This window comes from Vanacampus margaritifer, chromosome 4 (assembly GCF_051991255.1).
Source record: "Vanacampus margaritifer isolate UIUO_Vmar chromosome 4, RoL_Vmar_1.0, whole genome shotgun sequence".
Taxonomy (NCBI): domain Eukaryota; kingdom Metazoa; phylum Chordata; class Actinopteri; order Syngnathiformes; family Syngnathidae; genus Vanacampus; species Vanacampus margaritifer.
The window spans coordinates 5,925,703-5,953,519 of NC_135435.1; the positions used below are offsets into that span (position 1 = coordinate 5,925,703).

Below are 27,817 nucleotides of genomic sequence, written 5' to 3' on the forward strand. Positions count from 1 at the left end.
AACCTTGGTCCAAAAATTTGAAAAAGGAGTAAAGAAAGCAAGCCAGGTACCAGCTGTCAAACTCATTTACTGTTACCAGCAAGGCACTCGTTGCTAATGCTAACAGCTAGCTGCTAGCCACTAACGTCGGAGATTTGTGCCATACCATACAATGACGGCGTAATTAACTAGCGGTTTCTTAGTGGCCTGAATTAGCGATTGAATATGAGTTCGGGATAGCATTGCATTGATGTTGCTCGCAACTATGTAATGTCAATAAACGCAACTTGGCAATCTGTAACGTCGAAAAGGGAAATCAAGCTAGCCATTACGGCACGACGCGAACTTTAAAGTAAAAGTCTACTAATGCTATTTGCATTGCTGCAATGCCGTCAACTTGGTCAACTTTATTTTGAAGTTAGCCTTAGTGTTGGCTGTGTGTTACAAACAGCATGTTTCCAGCTTCCTTAACATGTCTGAATAACGGTGTCGGGACAAGAGGCAGAAAAAACAAATCCTGTATCAATAATTTGAGGACTAATTTCACCCCTAGTTGCCAAAATGCTCCCATACATGCGGCTTACGTGATACACAAGGGGTTTTAACTTCCTCTGCTGCTATTATAGGGAATGTGGTCTGATCATGATGCTTTCTTGTGATCGTGCATTTTGGTTTATTTTCCACCAACCAATCCGTGGATCGTGCGCAATCCAAACATTGGGCCTGATCCGGACCGTACCGATCACGGATCAATGATGATCCGTTCCACCACTACAAGAATGTAAAATGATTAACAGAAAAATCCAAAAAATTGTTTTGTTTTTTTACTGGTAATCCCTTGAATACGGTAGGCTCTGGGCTCCAACCCAGGTAAACCTGTTGGTAAAGACGAGCCTGGTGATTATGATTCGTGTACAGCTATAAGTTTCACGAAAGGCAAAACAATGCAGAGCTGAAAGTTTACCTGAAGATTTGACCCCCACTGTGCTTTGCCATCCAGCAGTGCATCAAGAACTGCTCGGCTTGGTTCACCACTTGCAGTGTCATTCCCGCTCACCACATAATATGCAGAGCGGATACGTTTGAAAAATTCTTGATCTATATTCTTGGCGCTGCAGTGGTTGGGAATGTAGGCCATGTCAACATAAATAGGAGATGTAGAAGCAGCCTTTTGAGAGCCTAGTAGGTCATAAGAAAGGAACAGACATTTTCTTTGAAATAATCTCAAATAAACAAAATGTTTTACTTTTCTAGAGCATGCATAATGATTAGCTTACCCAAACCGCTCTTGATACCGTTGGCCAGCACCTTGCCGGGGTTGTAGCTTGACCTTGAGAGATCATCATCCTTTGAGCCTTGTCCATCCGACAAGCGAGACATGCGTGAACTCTTGTCCGCTTCCTTCTTTTTCAGTGATGCACTGCGAGGAGATGACGTCTGTTTGACAGGCAAGGGAGACCGTTTGCGCCTGGCTGGGGATGCTGATTTGGTTTTCCCAGAAGCTTTCTTCAGGCCTTTAGCTTTCAGATCTTTTTTAACTGAGCCGTTACCCAAAGAGTCTGGATCCACCATGCAGACATCAGGGTGAGGAGGGTGGGGGTGAGGATCCTTTTGGGGTGTGGGAACTGGATCGTGGCTCTTCCGGGAGGCAGGGTGATGGCTGCCTTCTCCTGTGGCAGATATTTTGTCAATAGGCATATAGTCTGCATCCTCATCTGAATCAATGTTGCCTTCACCAGTGACTGACGGGTATTCTTCTGTGCCTGGAGGCACCTCAGAGTCTGACTGAGAGGCGAGAGACTCGCTTATTGAAGTCGGCGGTGTGTCCTCGGTTGCTAAACCCAACCGTGCTAATGTGCTGCTGGCTTGATGCGAAGAGCTGCTGTGGGTCAGATGATGGTGGGGCTGCTTGTGAGCCCTTCTCTTAACTGACATGTCATGTTCATCTCCCTCCTGTGACTGGTCACTTTGCTGACCTAGATCCTCATCATCTTCGTCACTACATAGCTGCTGCATACTCGGGTTGATAAAGGAAGGTGAAAGGTCATTTTTACGTTGCTTGTACTCACAGGATGAATATCCGGGAGAGGTGTGCCCTGCATATGGAGAGGCTCCTCCCTTGGGTACTTTACCAGCAAGATCCTGATCACTGTCATCATCATCATCATCATCATCATCATCATCTTCATCCTGCCCTTGTCGGCAGCACTCATCAGCATAAAAGGGAGAGTGAAACGGCTGATTAGTCGATGAGAGAGAAAGTGGGCGTGCTGGGTGCTCTGGCTCTGTTTCACATTCCTCCTCAAACTCATCGTCATGACGATAATGGGGCGGGGAGTCGCCAGGCATCCTCCCTATTTGAGGCTTGGATATTTCCCATTCATAGGAGCTCCTGTAGCCTCCAGCAGCCTCCATTCTAGCTGTGCCTGCAACTGCACCGCTAGCTGCAGCGCCAGCAAGCAGGGTTGAGCTTGCCCTGACTTCTGTGGTTCCACTCGCTGGGTCTAGCTTTCCCCTTTGAAGTGGTGAAGGCATGTAGGAGCCAAGAACATCAGGGAGCTCACTGCTTGTCTTTTCACCTTCAGCTAAGGAAGCAGGCTTGTCAGTAAATGTCAAGGTACCCGTGAAACCACTGGAGGGTGATATTCGAGTCATTTCCTGCATATAATCTCCCTCGTCCTCTTCTTCGCTGCTGTCAGTCTCCTCAAAGTAATGCTTCCCTTCAGTGCCCGGCCGTGGTGAAGAAGTGACCCCGAACAAAGCAGCACTGGCTGCCTCTTTATCAATTGTAAGTGCTGCTTCTTGAGAGTGCATGGTTAGTGAGTCCCGAAAACCTTTTGCAGAGTCCAAAGTTGACACCTCAGACCAATCTGGCTTATAGAAGCAGTCTGACTGAGGGCGTTTATCCATAGAACTGCCGAAAGAAGATGTGTGTTCCTTTTTGTCTTCAGCACAAGCAGTGGATGAATGTAAAGGGAATGGTTTGACTTTCTCAAATGGGCTGAAGGGTGAAAAGTGGACTAAGCTAGAGGAAGACTCCGCTGTGGTTGTAGCGGTGATCTGTTTCTCAGACACTTCAAGATAATTATCTTTGGTGTCAGCTAAAGTGGCGAAGGGAGAGTCTACGACCGGGGAATGTTCTTCTTTAAAGGAGGAGTACTCAAACAGTGGCTCACCTGAGGCAGGTGTCTCAAGTTCTTCTCCAAGCTGACGGCTTGTAGAGAAGGAGCCTGAAGTAGAGGAGGAGTAGCTATAGGCAGAGGAAGAGGAGTACCCAGGGGCAGTATTAGTTGTGTACTGAAAGCTTGTGTCTGGCGATTTCTTGCTCAGGTGATCAGGGGACCGAGGTTTGTCAAAATCCAGATCATCTCCGTCATTCTGGTCAAAACTTCTCTCTGATAACTTCAAGGTAATATCCTCTTTAATTTTGTCTGTGGTCGAACATGGTAAAAGTGATTTCTTATGTTCCCATTCATCTAGGTGTAACTCTGATGAGTAGCCAGAGAAACCTGTTGACCCTACATTTGACTTTGTACTCAAGCATGAGGAGTCTGACATACCTTCTTCCGTTACCTTCCCCTTACTGTTAAAGCCATATCCAGCCATGGAAGCCACAAATTCTGGCTCATTTGAGCTCAACGTTTCACTTGCAGCACTTTTTACTTCCTTCTCAGACTTCTCTTTGGCACCTTTCTCCATGTCAGAATGAACAGTGATTTTATCATCTTCATCTTCCTCCTCTTCATCATCTTCATCGACAACCTCATCATCATCGTAATCTTCTTCTTCCTGAGCTGTCAGTTTCCGCATATCAATCTCCAAGCATGTGCTTTGATTGTTATCGTCAGGACCAGCAGCTTTGGCGACATTGAACACTGTCATTGAGGAATAGCTTGATGGTTTAGTGAGGTCGAGTTGCGCTGGAAAAGACGAGGGATTTTTTTCTGATGACAAAGAAGTATAAGATGCTTCTGGTCTATCTGCCACTGAAGGAAATCGACTTCCTGTGTATTCAAATGGCTCGGTTTCTTCGGCCGCTTTGATCAAAGGAACAGCTGAAGTGCTCTTAGAGTCGTGCAATGATGGAGTGGAAGCTTCTTTTCCATACGAGACTGTAAATTCATCCTTCTCAGACATCTTGTCTGTTGTTGTTACAGAGTGTAGTGGCAGACCTATTTCATCCCTTGAAGTGTCTTTCTCCATGTTATCTAAGGACTCCTGACGAAATGAATCAGATTCCACAGAACTTGGTCTGCTATCATAAATGTCACTGTAAGAGAATGTTTTGCCATGCACATAAGGTGTGTCTTGTCTTATATAGATGGCTTTTTCTTTGGTCTCCTTCTCTGGAAAATCACAGATACTAAATTGAACACTTTTCTCAGGTCCTTTGAAAGACATATCTGTTATTTCAGCAGTTTCTTCTGCTTTGTTTGGATCCGTTGGAGAGAACTTTGATTCTAATCCAGTTGGGAAATTATCAATTTCATCCTCATCAGAGTATATAATTTGTGTCTTAGATTTCTCATCTGCTTCTGAAGACTTGTTTAAGGTTTCAATGTCAGTCTGTATCTTGGAAGTCTTTGCCTCGTTTGTTAAGTCCTCATCCAGAAAGCATCCTTCTTTTGCCTCCATAAGTTTAGCCTTAACAGCTGGCTGAAGATCCTTTTTCGTGTAACAGTCATCTTCATCCACACTGTCCTCTTCTGATTCTTCTGATGTCTCAATTGTTTTGTCATCAGGCAGTCCAATGAAGGATGTATTATCAGAAATAGTGACTGACTTCTCTACTTTGTGAGTGTCGCATTTCAGGTCGAGCACTGCTTTATCTTTCTCATCTGTCTTTAAGTGCTTTTCCTCAGCTGGAGAGTAGCCACTGCTCGTAGGCACTGACAGTGTGGGTGAAGCCAGCTTCATAGTGCTGTCATCTGGACTTGGACATCTGTCATCACTGTCTTGCCTTATATGGGATTCCAAACCAGTGGTGAGAGGTAGAGTTGATGACACTGGTTGCATTCCAGTGCTGATCCCGAATCCACCTGAGGGTGAGTTCTCTTTCTCCCTAAGCAGCATGGATGCTGCATGTTCATAGCCCTCTTGGAGTTTACCCAGTGGGATGTCAACATTTGGAGTCTGATCCTCATCTTCATCCTCATCATCTTCTTCATCATGAGCAGCATTGGTATTGACATCACCCTCCATCTCATGGATGTTAGGTTGGTACTCATCAGACGAAGGAGACTTAAAACATTTGTCGTCTTCCAGAGAGGAGGTGGGGGAAATGGTTCCTGCAGAATGGAGATAGTCCTTTCCTTGGGTGCCTTCTGTATGTAACGGTACATTGTTGATGGTATCAAGAAGCAGGGAGTTCCTTCCAACTTCTTCAGTCTGAGGTGCTGTAACAGACGCTATGGATTGGTCTTCAGCTACAGATGTGGCAAATGAGGACATCTTGTCATATTCTGTTATGGATGTGGCAGACGATATGTGTTCCTCCTCTGCAAGAGGAGCTGTAATGACAGAAGTGTATGATGCAATCTCAGGCTCCTGACCTCCCACAAGGGCTTTGGGTTTGACATCTACAACGTCAGACACAGCAGAGCTTTTCATCTCTTTCAAATTGTGCATAGAGTCCAAGGTTCTAGGGACATCAGCAACTGAGACGCCATAAGATCCTACACTATATCTTAATTGTGGCATTCTCTCTTCTGTATCATCATGGATCTCCTCATCAGAGATGGTCTGTTCAGTCTCAGAGTAACCAGGGATGGTTTCATCTTGGATAAAGGAGAATGGCTCTGAGGCCGATGCTACTACTCCTTGTCCAGGCAGTGCTGCAGTGGATAGGGTCAGTTGTGTGATTGGGTTGTCTTCCAGTTCTTTTCCAGCGCTCTCTTTTTGAATTTCCTGTGCTTTAGATTTGATAAATGAATCATCTTCTGTTCCTTCAAACTCAGCTTTTTCAATTACATCATCATCATCCTCTGAGCTATCACTCCTCTTTGATATGTCTTTTAGGCCATCCTTTCCTGAATATTTGCTATAATCTTCATATGTCTTCTCTTCATATTTCTTGTAAATACCACTGTTTGAATCGTTCCTTTGAAGAGATTTAATCTGTTCTGAAGTTTTCTTGTCTGTATTGTGTTCATCTGTTTTCTCAGAGAAGGTGGATGAAACAGTCTCTGTATTAGTACAAAATGATGTCATTTTGTCTTCAGGAGAAAATGACTTAGAAACTTTGGTATCTTTGTGAAGTGATACCTCAGATATCTGGATTGCACCGCTCTTGGGTTTGGACAGCTCTTCTTGTTTCAGAGCCTCAAAGTCCTCAGTAAGGTCCTCAGGGGAAGATGCAATGGACCTGTCTGCAAGAGCTGCTGCTGCGACCTCTTCGTGGAGGTTCTCTGGGATTAGCTTTTTACCATTTCCATGCTCCTTACCGGCTGTATTTTTTTCTGTCTTGGTTTTAGTCTGAGTCTTGACTTTGTGTAAAGTTTTTCTCACTTCAGGAGTGAGTGGTTTTAGGTCAGGTTTCATAATTTTTCTCAATTCTGGCTTGCTTATGTCCTTCTTTTTGAGCTCTTTCTTTTCCTTCTCTTCTTTTCTTATATTTTCATCCTTCTTTATCTTGTCTTTCTTAATTTCCTTCTTCTCCTTGTCTTTCTTTTCATCCATTCGGGAAGTTTTGTCCATTTTGCCACTTTTCTCCCTAGATATTTTCTTCTTCTCTGATTTTCCTGTCACAGGGGCAGCCTCACTATTTTTCTGTTGTTTGGTAGCCTTCAGACTTTGACTTTTCATTTTGTTCTCCTCTTTCTTTTCCACTTTATTCTCTTTTGTAGTTTCACTCTTGGACCCATCTTCCTGTGCAAGAACGTCTTTCTTAGCCATTTTTGAGTTTGGTTTCGGTGATGCTTTGAGACTCTCTTTGCTGTCAGTTCTTGATTTCATTTTTGTCTGTTTGATAATGGGCAGTAGTGGACCAGAAGATAAGTCTTTTTGAGTAGCTACTGGGTATCTCAGAAAGTCGAGGTGTTTTAGCTTCTCAAGGCCCTCAAATATTTTATTCTGCGGTGCATTTCCAGGAAAGAGCACCCTGACAATCTTTTCTGTAGGACGGTGAGGAATCCAAACAATAAGGGCAGTAACCGATGTCAAATAGGGAACAGATATTTCTCCTTCTTTTCCATTAGACATCAGAATACCAGTCTTGGCTTTACTGTTCCCAGCCCATTTTTGCATAAGAAACTGCATCTCTTTGCTCTCTTTGACAGGGTTTAGCACATACATGTCTAACTTACCAACTCCAAGTTTATGAAAGAGTGTGATGGGTTCAATGGTGTTACTCACTGCCCTGTGAAGTGGTTCTGGTGTAATACCAAGTTTATTGAGGTACTGCAGTGTGAGAGATGCTTCCTCAATGCTTCGTTTCGCTTTCAGAGTTGACTCTGGCACCCGAAGCTTCTCAGGGACGTTCAAAAATACAATCCCAAGCTCAGGGGATATTAGGTTCTTCATCGACTCACCATTGCTGCTTGAACCAGATCCTTGGTTTCCCTCCTCTTCCTGCTCTGCAATCTTTCTCTGGAACAAGCCATTAATGCCAGGAAGATTGTCTGCTCCAATATGGGTGAGCAGAACAGAGTCAATCCTGTCAAGGTGCCGGACCAGCTTCCAGAAGCAAGACTTTCTGTCAGACCCACCATCCACCAGGATGTTAAACCCATTGACAGCAAACAAAGCAGAGTCTCCTCTCCCTCCAGGAAAGATGTAGCAGCAAGGTTTGGACAGTTTCAGAAATCCTCCAGAAGTTGGGGGCTCTAAAAGTTCAAAGGGTGAGGGCACATCTACTGTCTCTAAGACATAATCTGTAAACGCTGTCACTCCTTCCATGTTGGGAAGGTGTGGTTCAGGGTTCAAGCAGTATTCAAAATTATTTAGAAACAGATCTTGCTCCTGGCTTTGGCCTAGGGAGCACCAGCTCCCGTCTCCTTGACAGGAAACAGTAAGCCTTGATGGCTGCTCTGGGGAGGCCCTGGAAAGGACTGCTACCACCTAGAAACATGCGCATGGAGGCAAAAGAAACAGTCTAAAAAAAACTATCGTCACAATGTCAAGTCGGGGAAAAAAAGTCAAATTGTTCTTACTTCAGTGTTGGAGAGGATATCAGAGAAGTGTTGCCAGGTAAAGGCCCCACCTTGCAGAAAGATGTCGCCTCCCTGGTCAGAGCTCTGCCCACTCAGGATCAGCAGTTTATTTCCAGCCAAGTCAGTAATCAAAGAATGAACCTGGGTAGAGTGCACAGGCATTTCACCATAACCTGACTGAATTTAAACCACACACGCCATATCCATACACACACAAAAAGGCAGAGACAAGATATGGAATACAGGCCAAGACTCCTTTGTCTGCTGCCTGCATTTTGACAAGATTGCCTCACACAAGGGACATTACCAGAAGTGCACATAAGCGGTACACCAGTGCGCAGGAGCACTGCAAAATGAATATTGCGCTCCAGTTCAAAGTTTGTCACTGCACTTTTGTGCACTAGAATAATGCAATACAGTCAGTTGGCTTGTAAGGTCAATAATTGAGTGACATGAAAGGCACCAAAAACAAAGTGTGTTGTTATTATCATTATTATAATTATCATTCATTTCTATTCTTATTATTATCATGATCATTGTCATCATTACACAAAAGAACAAATACAGTTCAGAAGAAATATTTTTGTCTCTTGTTTTAATGAAATAATTGATTATCACAAGCAAGTATTAATTTTGAATTAAAAAAAAATTAAGACCATCAGTGAAGTCATCCTTGTCTTGCACAGGTATGGCTCACCTCTGAAGAAACTGCCTCTTTTGATGGGTTAACCAAGACCACTGTCTCAAGGATGTCACTCTGATACAGGAGAATCCTCTGGCCTAAGGTGAGAACACAGAAAAAGTTGATGAGGTAAAAAAAAAAAGTCTCTAATGCTGTAATGTGAATTGTTCAAATGTACTTATAAAAGACTGTCAACCACATTAATACACTAATTTCCTGACTTTATGTTTTGACATTTGGAAGTTGTTCATAACAACAACCAAGGCCTTAAAACTCTAAACGCCTGGTTCACACGGCAGGAGATTTGGCCCAATTTTATCCCAGAATTTCCCCTCCCGACAATCGCAAGGGCGCGCCGACACGCAAACGATCATTTTAACAGATAATCCTGCCGTGTGTGTTGACACCACACAAGGTGCATCCCGATATCTGCGCTTGGAAGAACCTCTGACTTGAAATCGGAGATATTCAACATGTTGGATTGTTTTGGCCCGACTTCGCTCCGTGTGTGGTGTGCCCCGAGGAAAAAACACAATGAAGGTTGACAATAAAGTGTAGCCAATCAGAAAGCGAGCTGGCGAGGAAGCCGGTGGGGAAACCAAAATCAAAACAGTCATAACGCAGCAGAAAGTCCGTGCTTGCGCTATTACACTCTTTTTTTCCCTTTTCTTTTTTATACACGCACACACACACGCTACACAAATAAACGTGGTCTTCGGGTGGGACGCGAACCCGCGCTGCCAGCATCAAGGGCAAGCAATGCCTCGCCGCACAGAGCCCATTTACACTCCTTTATCAACGCCTTTTCTTTTTATTCCGCATTTTCGGATGGAAACCAGGAAGTGTCGTGACTGGTCCTGCATGTTTGTTGATTTGCATGTTTTTTGCGAGATTTCCCGTCACATACATGAATGAACTCGTCTCGTGTGTGGTGTGTTGATTGTGCAATGTGGCTACACACCACACACGGTACGTTCAAAACTGTTATTCCCGTGATTGTTTCTCTTCACGTGTGGTGAACCAGGCTTAAGTCACAGCAGTTACAGTTACAGCAGCTCCGATTCACCTTCTCTTTTTGTTTTGTTTCTTTATCATTTACTCAATTTGTCCCCATTTACAATTTTTTTTGTCCAAGATGTATTATGACAGCATAATGATGCCATTAGACTATTTTCCCATCTTGTTTACGATATTTGACCTAAAACCGAAGCAACTACTGCTTTGCCTACACTTCCCCTCAGTAACAGGAGGAGAATCTGGCTCTCTTTACCTTGAACTGAGAAAATGATGTGTTCTTGTATTCCCCATCTCCGAGCTGCTTAAAGGAGTGTTCCTTTAGTTTTGCTAGATAGCTAGTTGTGCTGGACTAGAATTGCTCAACTTAGCATTGCAAATCATGCAGTTAGGACGCCGACTCCATCACTCAACTCAACTCGATATTTATAGAACACGGCTGTGGCCAAGCAACCTAGCGTGATCATCTGCAGCCAATAATGGCCAAGCGGTGTGTATCATCATCACAAATCATTTGAGTCAGATGTGTGTCTTGACCACCGCCAAGCCCCTGAGAGTCCTGAGACTGACTCACTGAACCCCTGGGCTTCAATGTAGGGCTGGGCAATAAATCGAATTAATTTGATTAATCGTCATTTAGAAAATTGAATCGTTGAACATTTGCTAAATCGTGAAATCAAATTTTGTCTTCTGGAGTATTAAAAGCTATTGTTCTTATGTTCTGTTACATCCAGATGTTATTGTGAGTTGTGATTTTGCTAACTATGAATGTTAAGTTTATGTTAAAACAGATTTAGAATCGGTATACATTATTGTTGTCACGATGCGTCCACGGAATGGTGTGGTGACCGTCGATGTGTGGCGTAGAGGACCCAAAAGGCAGGGAGGCAGGAGAACCACGGCAGGAGTGCGGGTTAGACTGTTGTCTTTTATTGTATAACTCAAAATCAAAAACGACAGCACAAACTCCGGGGGTGACCGTGACAATGGCAATGATCCCACAAGGGACTGATCACCACCCGGGAATTAAATGCACCCACACTAATTAGGGGATTAGTCACACCTGGGGCCAGGCACAAGTGGCTGAGGGCCCGGATTGGTCAGCCTGCGGAAGGGCAGGCATCCACTCAGAACCAATCGGGGCCCTAAACCAAAGCCAGCTCTACCCAGACATGACAGTACCCCCCCCTTAAGGGACGGATCCCAGACGTCCTAAACAAAGTCACCGTCTGTAGTGGGACCCGGATGAAGGCTCCGGCGTAGAGTCCAGGGGCTGCAGCGGCACAGGCGATGATGCCAGGGGCTGCAGCGGCACAGGCGATGATGCCAGGGGCTGCAGCGGCACAGGCAGATGATGCCAGGGGCTGCAGCGGCACAGGCAGATGATGCCAGGGGCTGCAGCGGCACAGGCAGATGATGCCAGGGGCTGCAGCGGCACAGGCAGATGATGCCAGGGGCTGCAGCGGCTCAGGCGATGATGCCAGGGGCTGCAGCGGCTCAGGCGATGATGCCAGGGGCTGCAGCGGCTCAGGCGATGATGCCAGGGGCTGCAGCGCAGGACGTACGCCGCCGGAACTGGAAGCGGGCGCTGTACGGGGGCCGCCAGAACTGGCAACGGGCGCTCAACCAGCGCCGCCGGAAACACTGGCAACGTGCGCTCCGCGAGCGCCACCAGAAACATCGGCAAGGGCACTGCCATCAGCGCTGCCGGAAACACTGGCAACGTGCGCTCCGCGAGCGCCGCCAGAAACATCGGCACGGGCGCTGCCATCAGCGCCGCCGGAAACACTGGCAACAGACGCTACACGAGCGCCGCCAGAAACATCGGCAACAAGCGCTGCACGAGCGCCGCCAGAACTGGCCACAGGCGCTCCCCACGCGCCGCTGGAAACTGGAAGCGGGCGCTGCATGCGCACCGCCAAAACAGGAACGGTACCTGCCTCTTGATCCGCTGGGTCCGTTTATGGTGGGATCATTCTGTCACGATGCGTCCACGGAATGGTGTGGTGACTGTCGATGTGTGGCGTAGAGGACCCAAAAGGCAGGGAGGCAGGAGAACCACGGCAGGAGTGCGGGTTAGACTGTTGTCTTTTATTGTATAACTCAAAATCAAAAACGACAGCACAAACTCCGGGGGTGACCGTGACAATGGCAATGATCCCACAAGGGACTGATCACCACCCGGGAATTAAATGCACCCACACTAATTAGGGGATTAGTCACACCTGGGGCCAGGCACAAGTGGCTGAGGGCCCGGATTGGTCAGCCTGCGGAAGGGCAGGCATCCACTCAGAACCAATCGGGGCCCTAAACCAAAGCCAGCTCTACCCAGACATGACAATTGTTGTCTGAACATTTTGCACAGGAATTATTTTTGAATGAATGAAACCTTTAAATAAACATGTGTTGGGTTTATTAGATTAAAACCGATTAAAATCGTAATCGTCCTGAATGACTGAAAAAAAATTGAGACTTTATTTTTAGGCCACATTGCCCAGCCCTACTTCATTTAAACTCAGGTTAAAAGCCACTGGTCTATATAATAATTTTAATGATGACTTATCATTACTTCTACATACTTTTGCCACCTTTGACAATAATGATGTATGCTACTATCATGGACAGACAATAACAAAATGACTCATATAGATTGACGACGCACATAGAAAGTATCTAAGTAAAGTTCTGGGGCTCCAACAATAGTGTGCTATATGGATGCAAGTAGACACAGAACAGGTTAGTAATCCTTCCCTATATGTACTTCAGCATATGTCATCACAATTACCCTACAAAGCATATGAGAAACCACCCACCCTTCCCCAACTCCTCTTCTTATTTCTCCGCTGGTGTTATCCTAAGCCCATTAAAAATACGCTCATTGGCTGTTGCCATGGGGACACTGATGTGGCTGTCTCTGTAAACTGAGTTACACTGACCCAGTCTTGGCTGAGGGAGACGCATTGCAGCATTTCTGCAAGAGGGAGGGATGGCTTATGCTGCATGACAGTACGCACGCAGCATCACATACTATCGGAACTGAGCACAAGCAGGAGTATCACATAAATGCAGTCACGTCTAATGCCAGCTAAATTTAGCTTGAAATATTTGACTGCTTCTTTCCACTGAAAACAATGGCATCATTATTTACATTTGATTTAAAAAAAAAAACTTCATCAAAATGGTCGTTAAGAGAAATATTGTACAGTACTAATCTCTGAAAAACAATGAGCAGCCATTGTTCAACAGGACAGGGGAGTAAACAAACTGTGATCCAATTTGTATTTGTAGATCAATTATTCTCTGTGGTGTACTGAAAATCTCAGTTTGCACAGCCGTTAATCAAATTGGGAGAAAGTTTGTTTAAATCACCATCAAAAAAGCACAGGTACATAATGACAACTAGAGATTGGCAATTTAACAACATTTTGCTGGTCCGTTTTGAGGATGACGTTGCGCTTACAATTCATCTTGAGGCATCATCAGACAAAGTTTGTTTCTTTAATTGTTACTCCTTGTGATATTTTCTTGTTTAAATGAGGTCTTATTATTGTGTGTCAAATAAAATATCATTCACCATTTGGTGTGGCCTGTGATATGTGCTTTATTGATAACTTATCATGGATGTTGTATCACAAATGCATTTGCCTCCCTTTTCGTCAATTAATATTGTACATGAGCTTTTAGGGTTTGTTTTAAATGTATGTATTTTGGTATTGGTGTCATCTGTAGCTTGGTCCCTCATTGGAGAATTGTAGTTTACTTTATTACACAATACTTAGTGACCTTTTTAAAAAAAATAATAATAATCTTGCACTCGACAAATACTCCGTATATAAAAGCCTCAAACTAATACGGAGCGGTACTAAAACTATTCAAACAAAACAAATAATAATCAAAAAGTTAAACTAAAGAATTTTAAAAAAAGACTAACAAATTTACTCTAAAGACTAATTAATGTAACTAAACTTCAAAAACAAAAGTCAAAACGAAAATCCAGTGTGTAACCTTGGTACACAATAACATCCACCCTTTTAACATATGATGATGATGCAACATTAGTCTTTACTCCACTCATTACATAACGTTCCAGAACAGTGCTGTAAACTTGTCACATAATTTGAAACTGTCACAACTGAGCTGGTATCTAGCCAATACTAATGTCAATAAAACTGCAATATTTGTGATTGGTGTTAAAAGCCACATTGGGACCAGTTCAGTTCATCTCACCGCCCTAATCTGTCTGGCTGGTGTTTCCCAACAAGGATGTACAGTTGGTTTTCCACTTCAACATAGTCCCTTTAACACATAAGTCAGAGTGAGATTGCTACAAAACAATAAAGGAGTAGAATGAAGTCTCCTGTATTTACCATGTGATTGATGGACCCAGTTCATGTTGGTTGGCATGTTTATTTTTGTCATTTGTAGCTGTGTATTCTCAAATATTACTATGACATGGATGAGCAACAATTCTGTTTGAGGTTTGAGCAACTAGTCAAATTATGTCAGCAAATTGAAAAATGAAAATCTCAGTAAAGATTTGTGTTTACAAATTTCAGCACAAGTTGTAACATGCACTCCTCCTCAATTTGGTTTGCTTCCAGACCCTGGTTGGGCATGCCTCTGTGTGGAATTGATTGAAGCATAATTCAAAGCTTTGAAAACCAAAGTTTCAATTAATCATTCATTGCCTTTGACAAGTACACTTGTCAAATTTTTTTTCCCAACGAGGTTATACACCACTGTAAATGTCAAACTTGGAAGCAACTTTACTGATGCACAACCACCAGAAGATGACATCATTGTCCCATTTTATACATAATAAACACAGTTTGAGAGTCCATGGGAGTAATGGCTGCATTTTATGCAACCTACATTTTTTTTTTTTTACTGTCGATTATAAAAGAACGGGACAAGGCACACAGGAGAGAGTCTATTCTGTCATTTGGCAGATTCTGTTTATGTATAATTATTGAACATAATATCGTATGGATAGTGAACATTTTGAAATTTTCTAAAATGGCTGGCATTGAATAATTTACGGTGAAAAATGTAAATACAGACTCATTTTCTATTTTGGTCGACATGGTTAGCACATCCAACTCACAGTTGAGAGAGATTGTGGGTTCCAATCCGAGCTCTGGCCTTACTGTGTGGAGTTTGCATGTTCCCCTTCTGCCAACATGGCTTTTTTTAGGGTACTCAGTTTCCTCCCACATTCCAAAAACATGCGTGCAGGTTAATTGAACAATAAATTGTGCCTAAATTTAATTATAGACCATATATTTTTGATTTTATTAGACTATGTGTGTATATTCAATACCCTGCAAGCCGTCCCCCAATATATCAGCTCGGAACAAAAAGTGCCAAGATTACTATCACATCAATGTTGTTGTAAAGCTCAGCTACATTTGCCAAATGCCATGAAGGCTGAGAAGCCTATAAAACGCTTCACAGCCCTCCAATTCTAATTATTAGCAAGAATAATCTCTTGTACAGCCTCTTCTTTGCCAACACTTTTCTTACCGTCATTATGGAAACAAAAACACTGTTTAATCATCTGGCGCAAAACCACACACTATTAATGGATTGTGATAAGGTTTGTCTCATTAGTAATAAGGGAATACAATGAAACGATGACAACAAATATTATTTGGTGTCAGACTGAATGAATGGTACGCTTCGCCTACATGGGGAGACAAAGTGGTCAACGCGAGTTCGATGCAATCTAATATTCTTTATTGCTTTTCTTATCATAATTAACTGGATCTGGTAGAAGCAGGCCTACTGGATTTATGAGATGAGGCTCAAAAGAATGGTGTTATTATATATGGTGGTAGTGATGATGTTACTAACATCATCACTAGCAGAATCATCACTGTTCTTAAAAAAAAACCAGGACTAGATTTTACACAAAATATACAAATAGAATATATTCTGTTATCGTTTTTTTTATTGCAAATATTTAAATTTTGTCCGTCAAACGTAAATATTCTGATAATATTCAAAAATATACAAATAGTGGTCCTGTGCACTTGCTTCAGTCTTGAGGCCTCACAAACACCATAAAAGCAGAGATTGCATTTTGTAAAGTACGACGGCGTATTAGGGCCACATATAAATATCTATATTTTTAGAGGGCGGGGGCAATATTCAGAGAATAAAACTCGCAAATTTGCCACTTTATAAATTCGCAAATGTACGATTTTTTTCTCTCGCAAATTTGAGACTTTATAAAGTGGAAAATTTGCAAGTTTAGAAAATGGCAAATTTGCGAGAGAAAAAAAATCCAAAACTTATGAGAAATACTCGTAGCGCACTACTGGACTGTTTGTGCCAATACTTTTTGGTTGGGTTTCCAAATAAGGAGATAGTAATTGCTTTAGCATAGATTAACCATATCATGTTAAGCATTCGCTCTTTGGACTGTTGTGTACGGCCACTGGCCAGCGACAAAGACGCCTCGCTTTGCGAAAGTCCACACACGGACGATCAAGCATTTAAGTTAATTTGTTAAAATGTATATTTACTTGTACATTTATGTTTCCAGAATTATTATTTACACATTCATACATTTAGGTATTTTTGTACAAGTATCTAAATTGATGTGTCGAATCTGCTGCTATCCGTCATTCACTTGCATTTACCTATGGTATGCTAGCATCTGATTGGAAAGCTGATAGGGGATCAGGAAGTGTTGTCGCTCTGGCTGCGGTGAATGATGAGTAGTTTAAATTTAAGAATGAATCCGTCTCCATCCTGCCTTTTCATTTTATAAACACTGTCCCATTAACCACCAACAAATCCTCACATGATTAGACTATAGCTACGATACGTGTATTTCTCGTAAGTTTCTGAGTTTTTCTCTCGCAAATCTGCCACTTTATAAACTCGCAAATTTGCGAGAGAAAAAATCTTAAATTTGCGAGTTTATGAAGTGGCAGATTTGCGAGAGAAAAACTCAGAAACTTACGAGAAATACACGTAGCGTAGCTATAGTCTAATCATGTGAGGATTTGTTGGTGGTTAATGGGACAGTGTTTATAAAATGAAAAGGCAGGATGGAGACGGATTCATTCTAAAAAAATATATTGTGGCCCTAATACGCTGTCATAGTTAAGAAATGGTAAATTCTGGTAAAAAGAAAAAAATCTTTTCTTTTCCTGCTCAGTTTGCTCAGAAAAAGCTACAGTAAACTAACAGACATATTTTCAGCAATAACCTGTACCCAAGTGGCCCAAGAGTCTTGCCGCACCTTTTCATCTACATATCACTTGCCATCGGGCCAAAACCTACTAAGTCAAAACATTTGGGAAATGTCTAGATGAAAATACTATACCTTTGGTCAGTCCACACGTCTGGGTGTCATTTTTACGAATTATTGACCAATCTAAAGTGTTGAAAAAGGCTTGCTCTCTTTGATGATGCAATGTAAATGGTTGTGCAAACTTGTCGTTTTGGGGGTCACCTGGAAAGTGAGGATTCTGAAGATACAAGGTTTTGGCCCAATGCCAGTGATAAGTAGTTTTTTCCAGCTCATTTCAGTGGGAGTGAACAATTTTGCAATACATATTTAGCGTCGCAAAAATTCCAGGATTTTAGTAAACCTGATTGTAAACATACAGGTAAACCTGCATTAAATCACTGACTAATCATGGCTCCTCATTGTGAAAATATTAATTATGGTGTTGTATTAGACTAGCTGTTTTGGCATTATTGTTTTCTCTATTACTTTCAGAGGTGGGTAGTGTAGCCAAAATTTGTACTCAAGCAAGAATAGCGTTACTTCAAAAATAATACTACTCAAGTAAAAGTAGAAAGTAGTCATCAAAAAACTCACTCAAGTACAAGTAAAAAAGAATTTGTTGGAAAGAATACTAAAATACTGAGTAACTGCTTGAACATGAAGTGGGATTTATTTTAAAAAAACAAGGTCTTCAGACAGCCAAAAACATAACATTATGTGTAGATGCTGGCCTCTTCAAATCATAAAATAAATTTAAAAAAATATATATATATATATATATATATAACTTTTTGAGCTCGAACAACAGTGCAAGTAGACACGTTAGCCCAAGCATGCACAAATAGTGGTGTAACTCGCTCGGCGCTGCCTCCCAGTATAATCACCATTGGTGGCAGTTTCTTAAAGCAAAAGCACCGAGACGTCATCTTGCATTTGACTCTTTCGGGTTTTCATCATGCCTGCCAGTACTCAACCAGTCCACATTTCCTGATATACACAATGTGTCCACGGAAATGCCTCCCACACAGTCAAGCTTACCGAAGTCGTACAACAACATTTACAGATTTTGGAACTCTGTGCACACAAAAGGTGCATCTCATTATAAGGCGCGCCGTCGATTAAAAAAAAAAGAATTGAAGACTTTTAGGTGCGCCTTATGGCCATAAAAATACGGTAAATCTAATGTATGAAATGGAGGTAAACACTCTAGTGCAGTCCAATATAGCGGAGTAAGAGTAGTGTTTCTTCTTTACACATCTACTCAAGTAAAAGTAAAAAGTATTTTGTGGTAAAACTACACTTAGAAGTATTTTTTATTTTTTACAAAGGTTATTCAAGTAAATGTAATGGAATAAATTTGTATATTGCCACCATGAGTTAAAGGTGGGTTAACAGAAGTGACACAAGTGATTATGTGCTCAATCCCACACACTTGTCGAAGAAATTACCGTTGCTGCGTTCAATCCCCCTTCCCACTCTCGGGAATTTGCATGCTGCAAAAACCAAGACAAGGGCAGGCAAAATTCTCTTGGACCCTTCCCATCCAGGTCACCACCTCTTCCAACTCCTTCCCTCAGGTAGGCGCTATCGAGCTATGCACAAAAAAACCCAGCAGAGATTCCACTAGCTTTTTCCCCCTTTGCCATTAACTTAAACAGGTGACTCACATCCCTGTGTGACAATATTGCAATAGTGATTATTGTAGCTTCATTTCTCCACATATACAACTGCTGACAACTGCTGACTGTTGATGAATATTCCACACCTAAGGACACTTCAAGTGCTCAAGGACTTATGTATCATTGCCACATAATTACTACAGCTCTAATGGCACATTTACATTACATAAAGACTCTGTACTTATCTGTCACAGCCTAAATATTATTTTTGTGTTATTGTACTTGTTCTGCAATACTTGAGTGCCTCATACTACCTTTTGTTTTTGTACATACTTGGGGAATACAGATGATTGTGATTCTGAGTATCTTATCATTGCGAACAATTCTGTCAAACAGATGATTATACAAATATTTTCTTGTTTCAGTGAATCTCTCAAATGAAAGTGATGCAGAAGAAACATTTCCCTCTACCTGAAAAATGTAAGCGAGATGTCTATGAGTGTGTGGGTGTTTAAAGGAATCAATCAAAAGCTAAAGAAGCCTACACATTCGTGCTTGTGGAGCATGATGCGGAGTGCTTTGCAGCCTCCATCCTCTGAGCTGGCAGCAAGCACATCCACGGCCCACATAATCCCAAACCGCAGCCTCACATGCTGAAATGTCACCTGTTCTCAGCTATTTAGTTGTGAATCTCCAAGACTACATTTCTTAAAGACTACAGACTATCACAGTGCAAGGTGATGCCTTGACAGCCAAACTATTGTAAATACACAACAAAAACACAGTAACACATAACAGGTTCAGCATTTCCACTGAAAACAACATCAGATGAGAGCCACTGACTCATACAACTGCATAAAGTAAGTCACAACTGATCTGTTACATTTTTGAGTGTATAGCGTATAAATTAGAAGAAAAAAGAGGGAGGTTTGAGTTAAAAGGAAAGCAACATTAACATAACTTGGGGGCCTCTTTTAACAATTTGATTATATTTGATTTAATTATAACTTCAATCATAACTATTGCTGGTCCAGAAGGGAAAATATATGTGAATATATTGACTAGAAGTATGACATTATGATTTGTAGGCTGCAATTCTACCTCATAGTAGTGTGGTACTGCGCAGCTTGAAGCAACTCGGTTTGGAGCGTTTTTCCAATAATTCAAATTTGTACTATGGGAAAGTGCAGCATTAAAAGTACACTAAACGCATCAATCAAGAGACTGAGGAACATGGACTATAATAAAGCTAAGCCACAGTTAGCGAGTAAGCTAACGTTATCATTTGTGTTTTATTTTGGACATGTGTGGGTAAGCGAACGTTAACATGTGTTTATTTTTAGTCATGATGTGTTGTATCGGCATGAATCCCAGCTAACCAGCTAATGCTAAAAAAAAAAAAGGGTTACTAATGCATTAAATCAGTCGAGAGACTGAGGAACATGGACTATATGCTAAGCCACAGAAAATAGGTAAGCTAAAAATATCATGTGTGTTTAAGTTTAGTCATAAGTAGGCTAATGTTAGCATGTGTGTTTATTTTTAGTCATGATGTGCAGTAACGGGATGAATCCCAGCCAACCAGCTAATGCTAATAAAAAAGGGTTACTAGTGAGCAAACCATGGAGGTACCATGCAGTGAAAAATTGGCATTTGCTACAGTATGTGGGATGCCCTGAAGTTATTTGGTGACGTGTCCAGGGTGTACCCTGTCTCATGCCAAATCATCTGGGATGGACTCCAGATGCCCTACAGAGATGAAGGGAACCGTCAAGTCCTTTAAGCAGAGAGCCTCGCTCTAATTGACAAGTTTACAATATCATCTGATCTAAAACCATAATATTCTTCGAAGAACGGTATAGGAATTAGTTTGTCATCTGTCAGCTGCCTGTTCGATCCACACAGAGAACGACCAATTGCGGCTCACGGTACTACCATGCTCAATAATAGTTGAAGTCTAATTTCACAGAATGTGTGATCTTTCTTCTTTATTGGTAGATTTTTGCTTGTTTTCCTTGGGTCAACACATAAATTAACCCAGACAGTGGACACACAGCATTGCACACATGCAACATTGTACCTCAAGGTGATATATGAATCCGTAATGCATTTGCAAGCATGTATGTTGTAAAATGTACAAGTCCTTCTCCTTCAACACATGTTACCGTGATGTCTTGGTGATTTGTACCTGCTGCTTTCACTTGACTGGCATATGAAAAGTGAAGACGTGTTTGCATTATTACAGCCGTTATGAACATCTGACTGACTGACATATAGCAACTGCGGTATTGGTTATAATCTAGACTATTACTTTCACTATCTATTGAAAATAAATTGATACAGTATAGGCTACAGTGGGAAAAGTCAAAAGCAAAATACGATTTTCTGGAAACGTGCCTTAAAAGTTACATAAAATGTTCCAAACAGGTGTTTGATGAGCATTTCTCAACTTGTCTTTTGTTGCCACCTGTCCCAGCATTTTTTGAATGTGTTGCAGCCATAAAATTCTAAGTTCGCGATGCTGCTATGCCATCCTACGCGTTGAGAGTTAGCGCTAACCAGCAGGCTAAGAGCCCAGGGTACTAACTCACAGGCTAATGCTACGCTTATGGCTCTTGAGGAGTGAGCTCTGATTAACGTACTTTTGAACCGCACGAGCTGGCATACGTTACACATACATACTTTAAAACCCAGAGTAACACCCTTGGGTTACCTCTTTCATAACCCGAATTCTTGTTCATATAAACAGTAGGGGTGTTTAAAAAAATCGATTCGGCAATATGTCGCGATGTTACAGTACGCAATTATTGTATCGATTCAATATGCGGCCGAATCAATGTTTAAACATCAATTTTTAATGGAAATAATCAACAAAACGTCTTACTCAGGGTTAGGGTTCACACTTTAAGCATGGAAGAATGTTATATTAATGGAACATTAAGCCTTAATATTTTATTTCAATGCTGTTCAAACATGAAACAGATTGCAACCTGTTTGTCAAATACAGTGGGGCTCACAGTATTAACCCAGTATTTTGCAAATTGGTGGCGGCCATGGCTCAGGGTGTAGAGACGGTCGTTCAGTAACCAGAAGGTCGGCTGTTTGATCCCCGTTCTCCCCAAGTCATGTGTTGTGTCCTTGGGCAAGGCACTTCACACACATTGCCTTCAGTGCTACTCACACTGGTGTATGGAAAGTGCCCATGTTTGGTGGTGGTTGGAGGGGCCGTAGATGCACGCTGGCAGCCACACTTCCGTCAGCCTACCCCGGGGCAGCTGTGGCTACTTAAGTAGCTTACCGCCACCACATTATGAATATGTGAGTGGTTGAACAATTTATCCATTCAATTTAAAGCGTTTTTGAGTGTCTAGAAAAATGCTATATAAATCCGATGCATTATTATTATTATAAAGTTGAGTTTTTAAAAAATCGCAATAATCGATGTATAGATTCGTATCAGGATTAATTGGTATCGAATCGAATTGTGACCTATGAATTGTGATACGGATCTAATCGCCAGGTACGAGGCAATTCACACCCATAATAACAGCAATTGGAATAACTTGTTTGAACAGGGCATTGGTTTGCATTGTGCGCATGATCTAGTCTTCTTCTTCATCTTCTTTTATTCTTCTTCGCTTATTTGTATTTGCATGGAATTTTGGTCTTTGTAGTACAGGAATGACTTGTGCAGTGCCCTCCCACTCGCTTGAATACATTGATTTCACCATGGTGTTTTGACGCTTTTTTCTATTTCTACGGCGACAATGCCACAATTTATATATACACATATTTACGTGTAAATAAGTCCATGCTTTTGGTGACCAACCCACAGGAAATTTCTCCAACAGAGGTAAACAAAGATGACGACGCAGCAAAGAACCACAATTTTGGAGCGAGGAGGAAACCAACTACTTTATTCAGTGTGGTGCGTGACATAAATATGTTTTTTTAATGAATGTAGAAAGCAAAAAACGGAAATTATGTGTATTTGCGTAATTTGTCTAATCTATTTGCGTTGTCCGTGCGCTGCGCTTACGAACAGAGTATTCCAATCGAGCACAATGACCATGTATACTAGAGTAACTGTCCGCCCCACACATGTAAACGGGTTATCTCAAATGTTTCAGAAACCGTAATTCTGACCTTAATCCGAATATTGGCCTCATGTTAACTAAATCACAGTTGCTCAGGCATCAGGTAAAGACCAATCACAGCTGTTATCCAAGTTTGTTACTTTGGTCATGTGATGTTCGCAAGCTGAGCAATGATGGGTCATTACCTGAGCAACTGTGATGTCATTATCAGTCAAGTGGCAGATGAATATAACAACTGGTGGATTTTGCTGCTTAATTCATATTTTACAAATGTAATATTAATCAGAATGCCGTATTTAGACTAGTGGGGGCGTATAGAACATATTGTAAAGAACATTTTTGACTTCTTTAACATTGTCCATTAAAATAGTTTTTTCTTGTGATTTTAAATCTCTAGTACCATGACAGTCAAACTTTTTCTTTTTTTACTTTTTTGCATCAACATCTTATGTCTTACTGTACATCAACACTGTCTGAAAGTGTCCTCCATTTCATCCCCAGTGCCTTGAAAGAAAGTAAAAAAATATTTCAATTAATTCTTTTGCATGTACAATATTTATTGTCATTGTATGTGTCCATTCATAAGGAAATGTCATTTTAATATTAAAAGTACATACAGATGGGGATCTGAGATTACAATTTGCATCAGAACTGTTCGCTAGAAATTCTAATGAGTTTGCCTTAAAATGACCATTATTAATGACCAAAAACCTATTCCATAATGTTTATTTTTATCATAAATATTTTCCAAAAACACAGTCAAGGAATCATCTCTTCACTAACCTCATTTATAAATTGCTCACAATAACTGGCAAACAGTATCTATCGATGATGTAATACATCTTAATCCATTGTCAAAACCAATTTGATTGGCATATTTACTGTATTAATATAATATTTTACTTAGTGAAATTATGGTGAGATGACGTCACTATTGTGGTTACCTAAAAATGTTGGTCTCAGAAACAATATATTACACAATAAAATGCAGCCCCACCCACCCACTCGCCTTACATGTTTCTGGATTAAAACATCACCAGTTCAGCTTTCTATTTTGGGGACTTTTTGTCTAGCCTGTTGCATAATTTCAGGGTCATTTGAAGAGTGAAGTTTAAGCACATCGCAGCACTGATTTGACACTGATTTGACACTGATGACTAATGTTGTGGCTTGCCCATCAGGGACTCATCAGACTCACTAGCTCAGATATTGCATTCCGGTCAGAAAATGTTGCTTTAACTATAAATTAGGTCACCCAAATTTACTGAACTGAAATGATAGTAGCAGTTAGTGGTGCATGGTAACACACAACGTGGGCCAATGGCCGTCTGATTGCACTACAGGTACACTATGTATAATAATATGATTAAACACCTGAATTAGTTTACAATTACAATTACAAACTATCACATTATTTCAAAATACTACGTTGTCAAGGTGCCTAGCTGTGTCTTTTTTTAAAGCATAGCAATTATCATTGAAATGGCGTGTGATTGTTTCTGCAGGCAGTGAAATGGCTGGCAGTGTCATCATCCATCATATTACTTAATACTTACTTAACCACAACACGGCCTCCTTAAGCGAGCCTCGATAGTACAGTCAGATTCCTCCAGAGTGACACCAATCTGCATACACCGACAGTGACCGACGTGCTGTTTGAAAATGAACCTTCGAACGACCGCTGCGTCGAATCATTCGCCCATTCGTCATAAACCCCGAGCCAAAAGTGTCCAAGCATCCAAGATTGGCTGCCGAAAAGAAGCCGTGGGGTGGCTTACCGTTCTTGGTTCGGCTGTGTGGATGGAGCAGAGGGAGGGGCGGTGATGCTGCTGGGCTGCAGAGGAGATGAAGGCACGATCCGCCAGCTTGGCTCAGCGCTGATAATGCTACATTCATGGACAGCTCGGAAACCCCAATTGCCACAGCTTTGTGTGAGGTTGTATTATGATTAGAGCTGCCAAACGATTACATTTTTTAATCAGATTAATCACATCTTAGAATTTTGATTAATCACTATTAATCGCTTAATAAAAAAACATTTTTCCCGCCATATTTGAAGAGCACCGGTAATGTGTTAATTCTTTTGACATTTAATGTTGCGAGGACATCTTCAACATTTTTGATCCACTGCATATGCTCATTCTCCTCTTGTTCTAATCAGTGAATTACTTGCATAATTTAAAATGGAGAAAAAATGACCCCAATATTTTGACATTAACAAATATTCTAAATGTGATACGCAAACATTTACTAAATGCTTTACTTTAATGCATGTAATTATGTTTATTGCTCAAACACATATGCTACCTTAAACGTAGCCATCAGCTGTCACGCTAAAGGATAATCTATGGTCAAAATTAATAGTGTGATTAATTTGCATTAATTCAGGATTAATGCGATAATTTTTTTGCGATTAATTAATCAATCAGTTAACACTTTGACAGCACTAATTATGATCCTCATAATAATTGTCACATTGAGTTATGAATTGTTCATAGCATGCCTGACATTAATAAATGTATGAATAAATCAATGCTTCAGAGAAAAAGAAAAGTGTATATTTATTTGCCACATTGCATGTAGGCTACAGCGTCCCGAAAAGTACACATTCATTCGTTCTGCGACCAAGCACGTACCTGAATGTACCAATTCACCATTTAAATGGCATTAATCTGTTACAGCCCTCAAAAACAACATTTTTAATATTGTTTTTAAAACTTTTAAATAATACTGTTGCCTATCGTTGCACTATATATACATAAGAACATAGCTAATAAAGTGAATGCATTTTTTTTTTTAATTCTAGCCACACACACACACACTATAGTATTGTGTGTTGATGTGTGCCTTTAAAGGGCGTGGCCTAATACATCAAAAGCTCTGACTCAAACTCCAGTTGGCTATTTATCAGGCATTTACTGGTAGTTGAATGTGAGTATCTTCTCCATGCTCCTCAAATGTTTTCATTTGTATTTGTGTCTGACAGTTCGTCAAGCAGGAGCATATCTAAAGCACACTGAACTACAAGGCAAAAAAAAGAAAATAAAAATCGTAACTTGGGGACTCATAGGTCAAGGTAAATCTTACTTGTTTTTTAGATGCGGATATCTGCCTGCAATTAAACTCCCTACTCACCTTTATGACCTTTTCAAGACCAACAGCACGTATGTGGGTGGAGCCTGTGCAAATGTGGTGTTCTTGGAACCATTTTCCTTAATTTAATATACTCCACTAAATCTAAAATCTGTGAGTCAAATTTGGCCTGGAACAGTCCACTAACTTTGTAACACCTGTACAAAAGAATTGCTTTATTTATTTATTAATTTATTTATTTATTTGTGTGTTTTGGATTATGTTGTCATACTTTTTAAATTGCTGACAATTGTCAAAAAAATGGTCAAATTTGACCTGGGCAATATAGAAGAGCTGAGTATTGAGATTTAAAGCTCTTCATGGCCTGAAATTTTTTTTATTCAGGCAGTAAAATTGGGTGGTACATGGCAGACCAAAATAGTGGTTGCGTGCAGATTTCCACATGATTCATCAGTGTGACGCATTCAGATTGTCTGTTATGTGAAGGGAACTTTTCAAGCAGCTGTGAGTCAAACAGCTGCTGGTGGAAGAGGGACGGAAATAAACTAAAACCAGCGCAACACAGACTCAAGCTTTAAATATTACAAATTATTATTAATTAGCCATCCATTTTCTATACCGTTTGTTCTCATTAGGGTTGTGCGTGAGCCGGAGCCAAACCCAGCTGACTTTAATTAAGCTAAAATGCATGATTTTAGAATGTGGGAGAACGCCAGAGTACCCAGAGAGAAGCCACGCTAGCGTTTACTAACTCCACACAGGAGGGCTTGACGGATTCAAACCCAGAAGCACTTGGCTCTGAGGTTTATGTGCTAACCAATATTCAACCCGTGACTCTTAAGAATGAAAGCACAAAACATGTGAGTCAATTGGATGTGTCATTCTTATCTCTCATTATGATTCAACAGATTTTAGATAAAATTATTATTATTATTTTTTAAACCTATATGGGTAGGAGGAACTGCGGGTTTAATTCAAAACGGATAATTAATATACTGTCGGTGCTCTGGGTTTGGATGCAGGGCTTTTCACCACTACACTAAAGTTTGCCAGCATGGCAGTAACTCTGAGAGAAGACACTGAAATTCAAATGTGCAGCATCATCTCAAGTAACTCTAAATGTCAGACAGCTGCGTTGTCCAGCTACGTGGCTTGCTGCACCCTTCTGTCCAATCACGAATAGCTCTTTCAGCTCAAGCATGTTATGTGTATGTTTAAATGGAATTGAGCAAGTTAAGTGTTACTTTATCACTATTTGTAGCATTAGTGGGAAGAGCGCAGGTACTGTTTTTTCCCAATTGTGTTTATAAACAAGACTTATGATCTTTATGGCATTATTTTGGGAGTATTTTTTGTGTATGTAGTATATGACTGACTATATGTTGGCTTTATTGTACAGTACTGGACTGCACTTAACATTAAAAGTGTGAGGTGCGAAAAATGCAATGTGACTGACAACAGAGAGCAGCACGGCTGGATTCAGATGGCCGCGAAGAAAAACCTTGACTACAAACCATGAGAATGCTGGATGCAGACAAACCTCATTTGAGAGGGCAGGGATGAAAGCATGGAAGCACCCTCAAATACACAGAAGAACAGCTTGCATGGAAAGAAGGGATAGACATACTGAGGCATACCTTGGCTATGAGACCTCAATGCACTGACAAAAGTGTCACTCAGAAACTCCAGCTAGGGCAAGGCACAATTCTATGTAACAGAATACAGGCCTAAATAATAGTGTCTGGACAAATTCAGATAGGCACATACTGTAGCAACTGCAGAGAAGATGAACACATTCCCACATTATCATCATAAGGAACACAGTAACTGCATAAAACTTGGCAAGCTAAGGGTGGCTAATATGGCTAAAACATCCCCATCATCATCGTCATCGTCATCGTCATCGTCATCGTCATCATCATCACCATCACCATCACCAC

General features: G+C 41.2%; 1 protein-coding gene across 3 annotated transcripts in view; it reads right to left on the reverse strand.

The window, feature by feature from the left end:
- The window catches only part of map1aa (microtubule-associated protein 1Aa), a 48,054-nt gene that overhangs the window by 3,681 nt on the left and 16,556 nt on the right, over window positions 1-27,817 (reverse strand). Inside the window, exons 1-6 of one of the 3 annotated variants that reach the window (XM_077564672.1) lie at window positions 24,341-24,651; window positions 23,242-23,288; window positions 8,827-8,909; window positions 8,130-8,270; window positions 1,257-8,037; window positions 944-1,158 (exon numbers count right to left, since the gene is read on the reverse strand). In XM_077564672.1, the coding sequence (XP_077420798.1) occupies window positions 944-1,158; window positions 1,257-8,037; window positions 8,130-8,270; window positions 8,827-8,909; window positions 23,242-23,248 (7,227 nt within the window). In that variant the 5' untranslated portion in view covers window positions 23,249-23,288; window positions 24,341-24,651. Of the gene's footprint in view, window positions 1-943; window positions 1,159-1,256; window positions 8,038-8,129; window positions 8,271-8,826; window positions 8,910-23,241; window positions 23,289-24,340; window positions 24,696-27,817 lie in introns of those variants that run through there. The other 2 variants (XM_077564671.1, XM_077564670.1) reach the window with 2 other exon arrangements.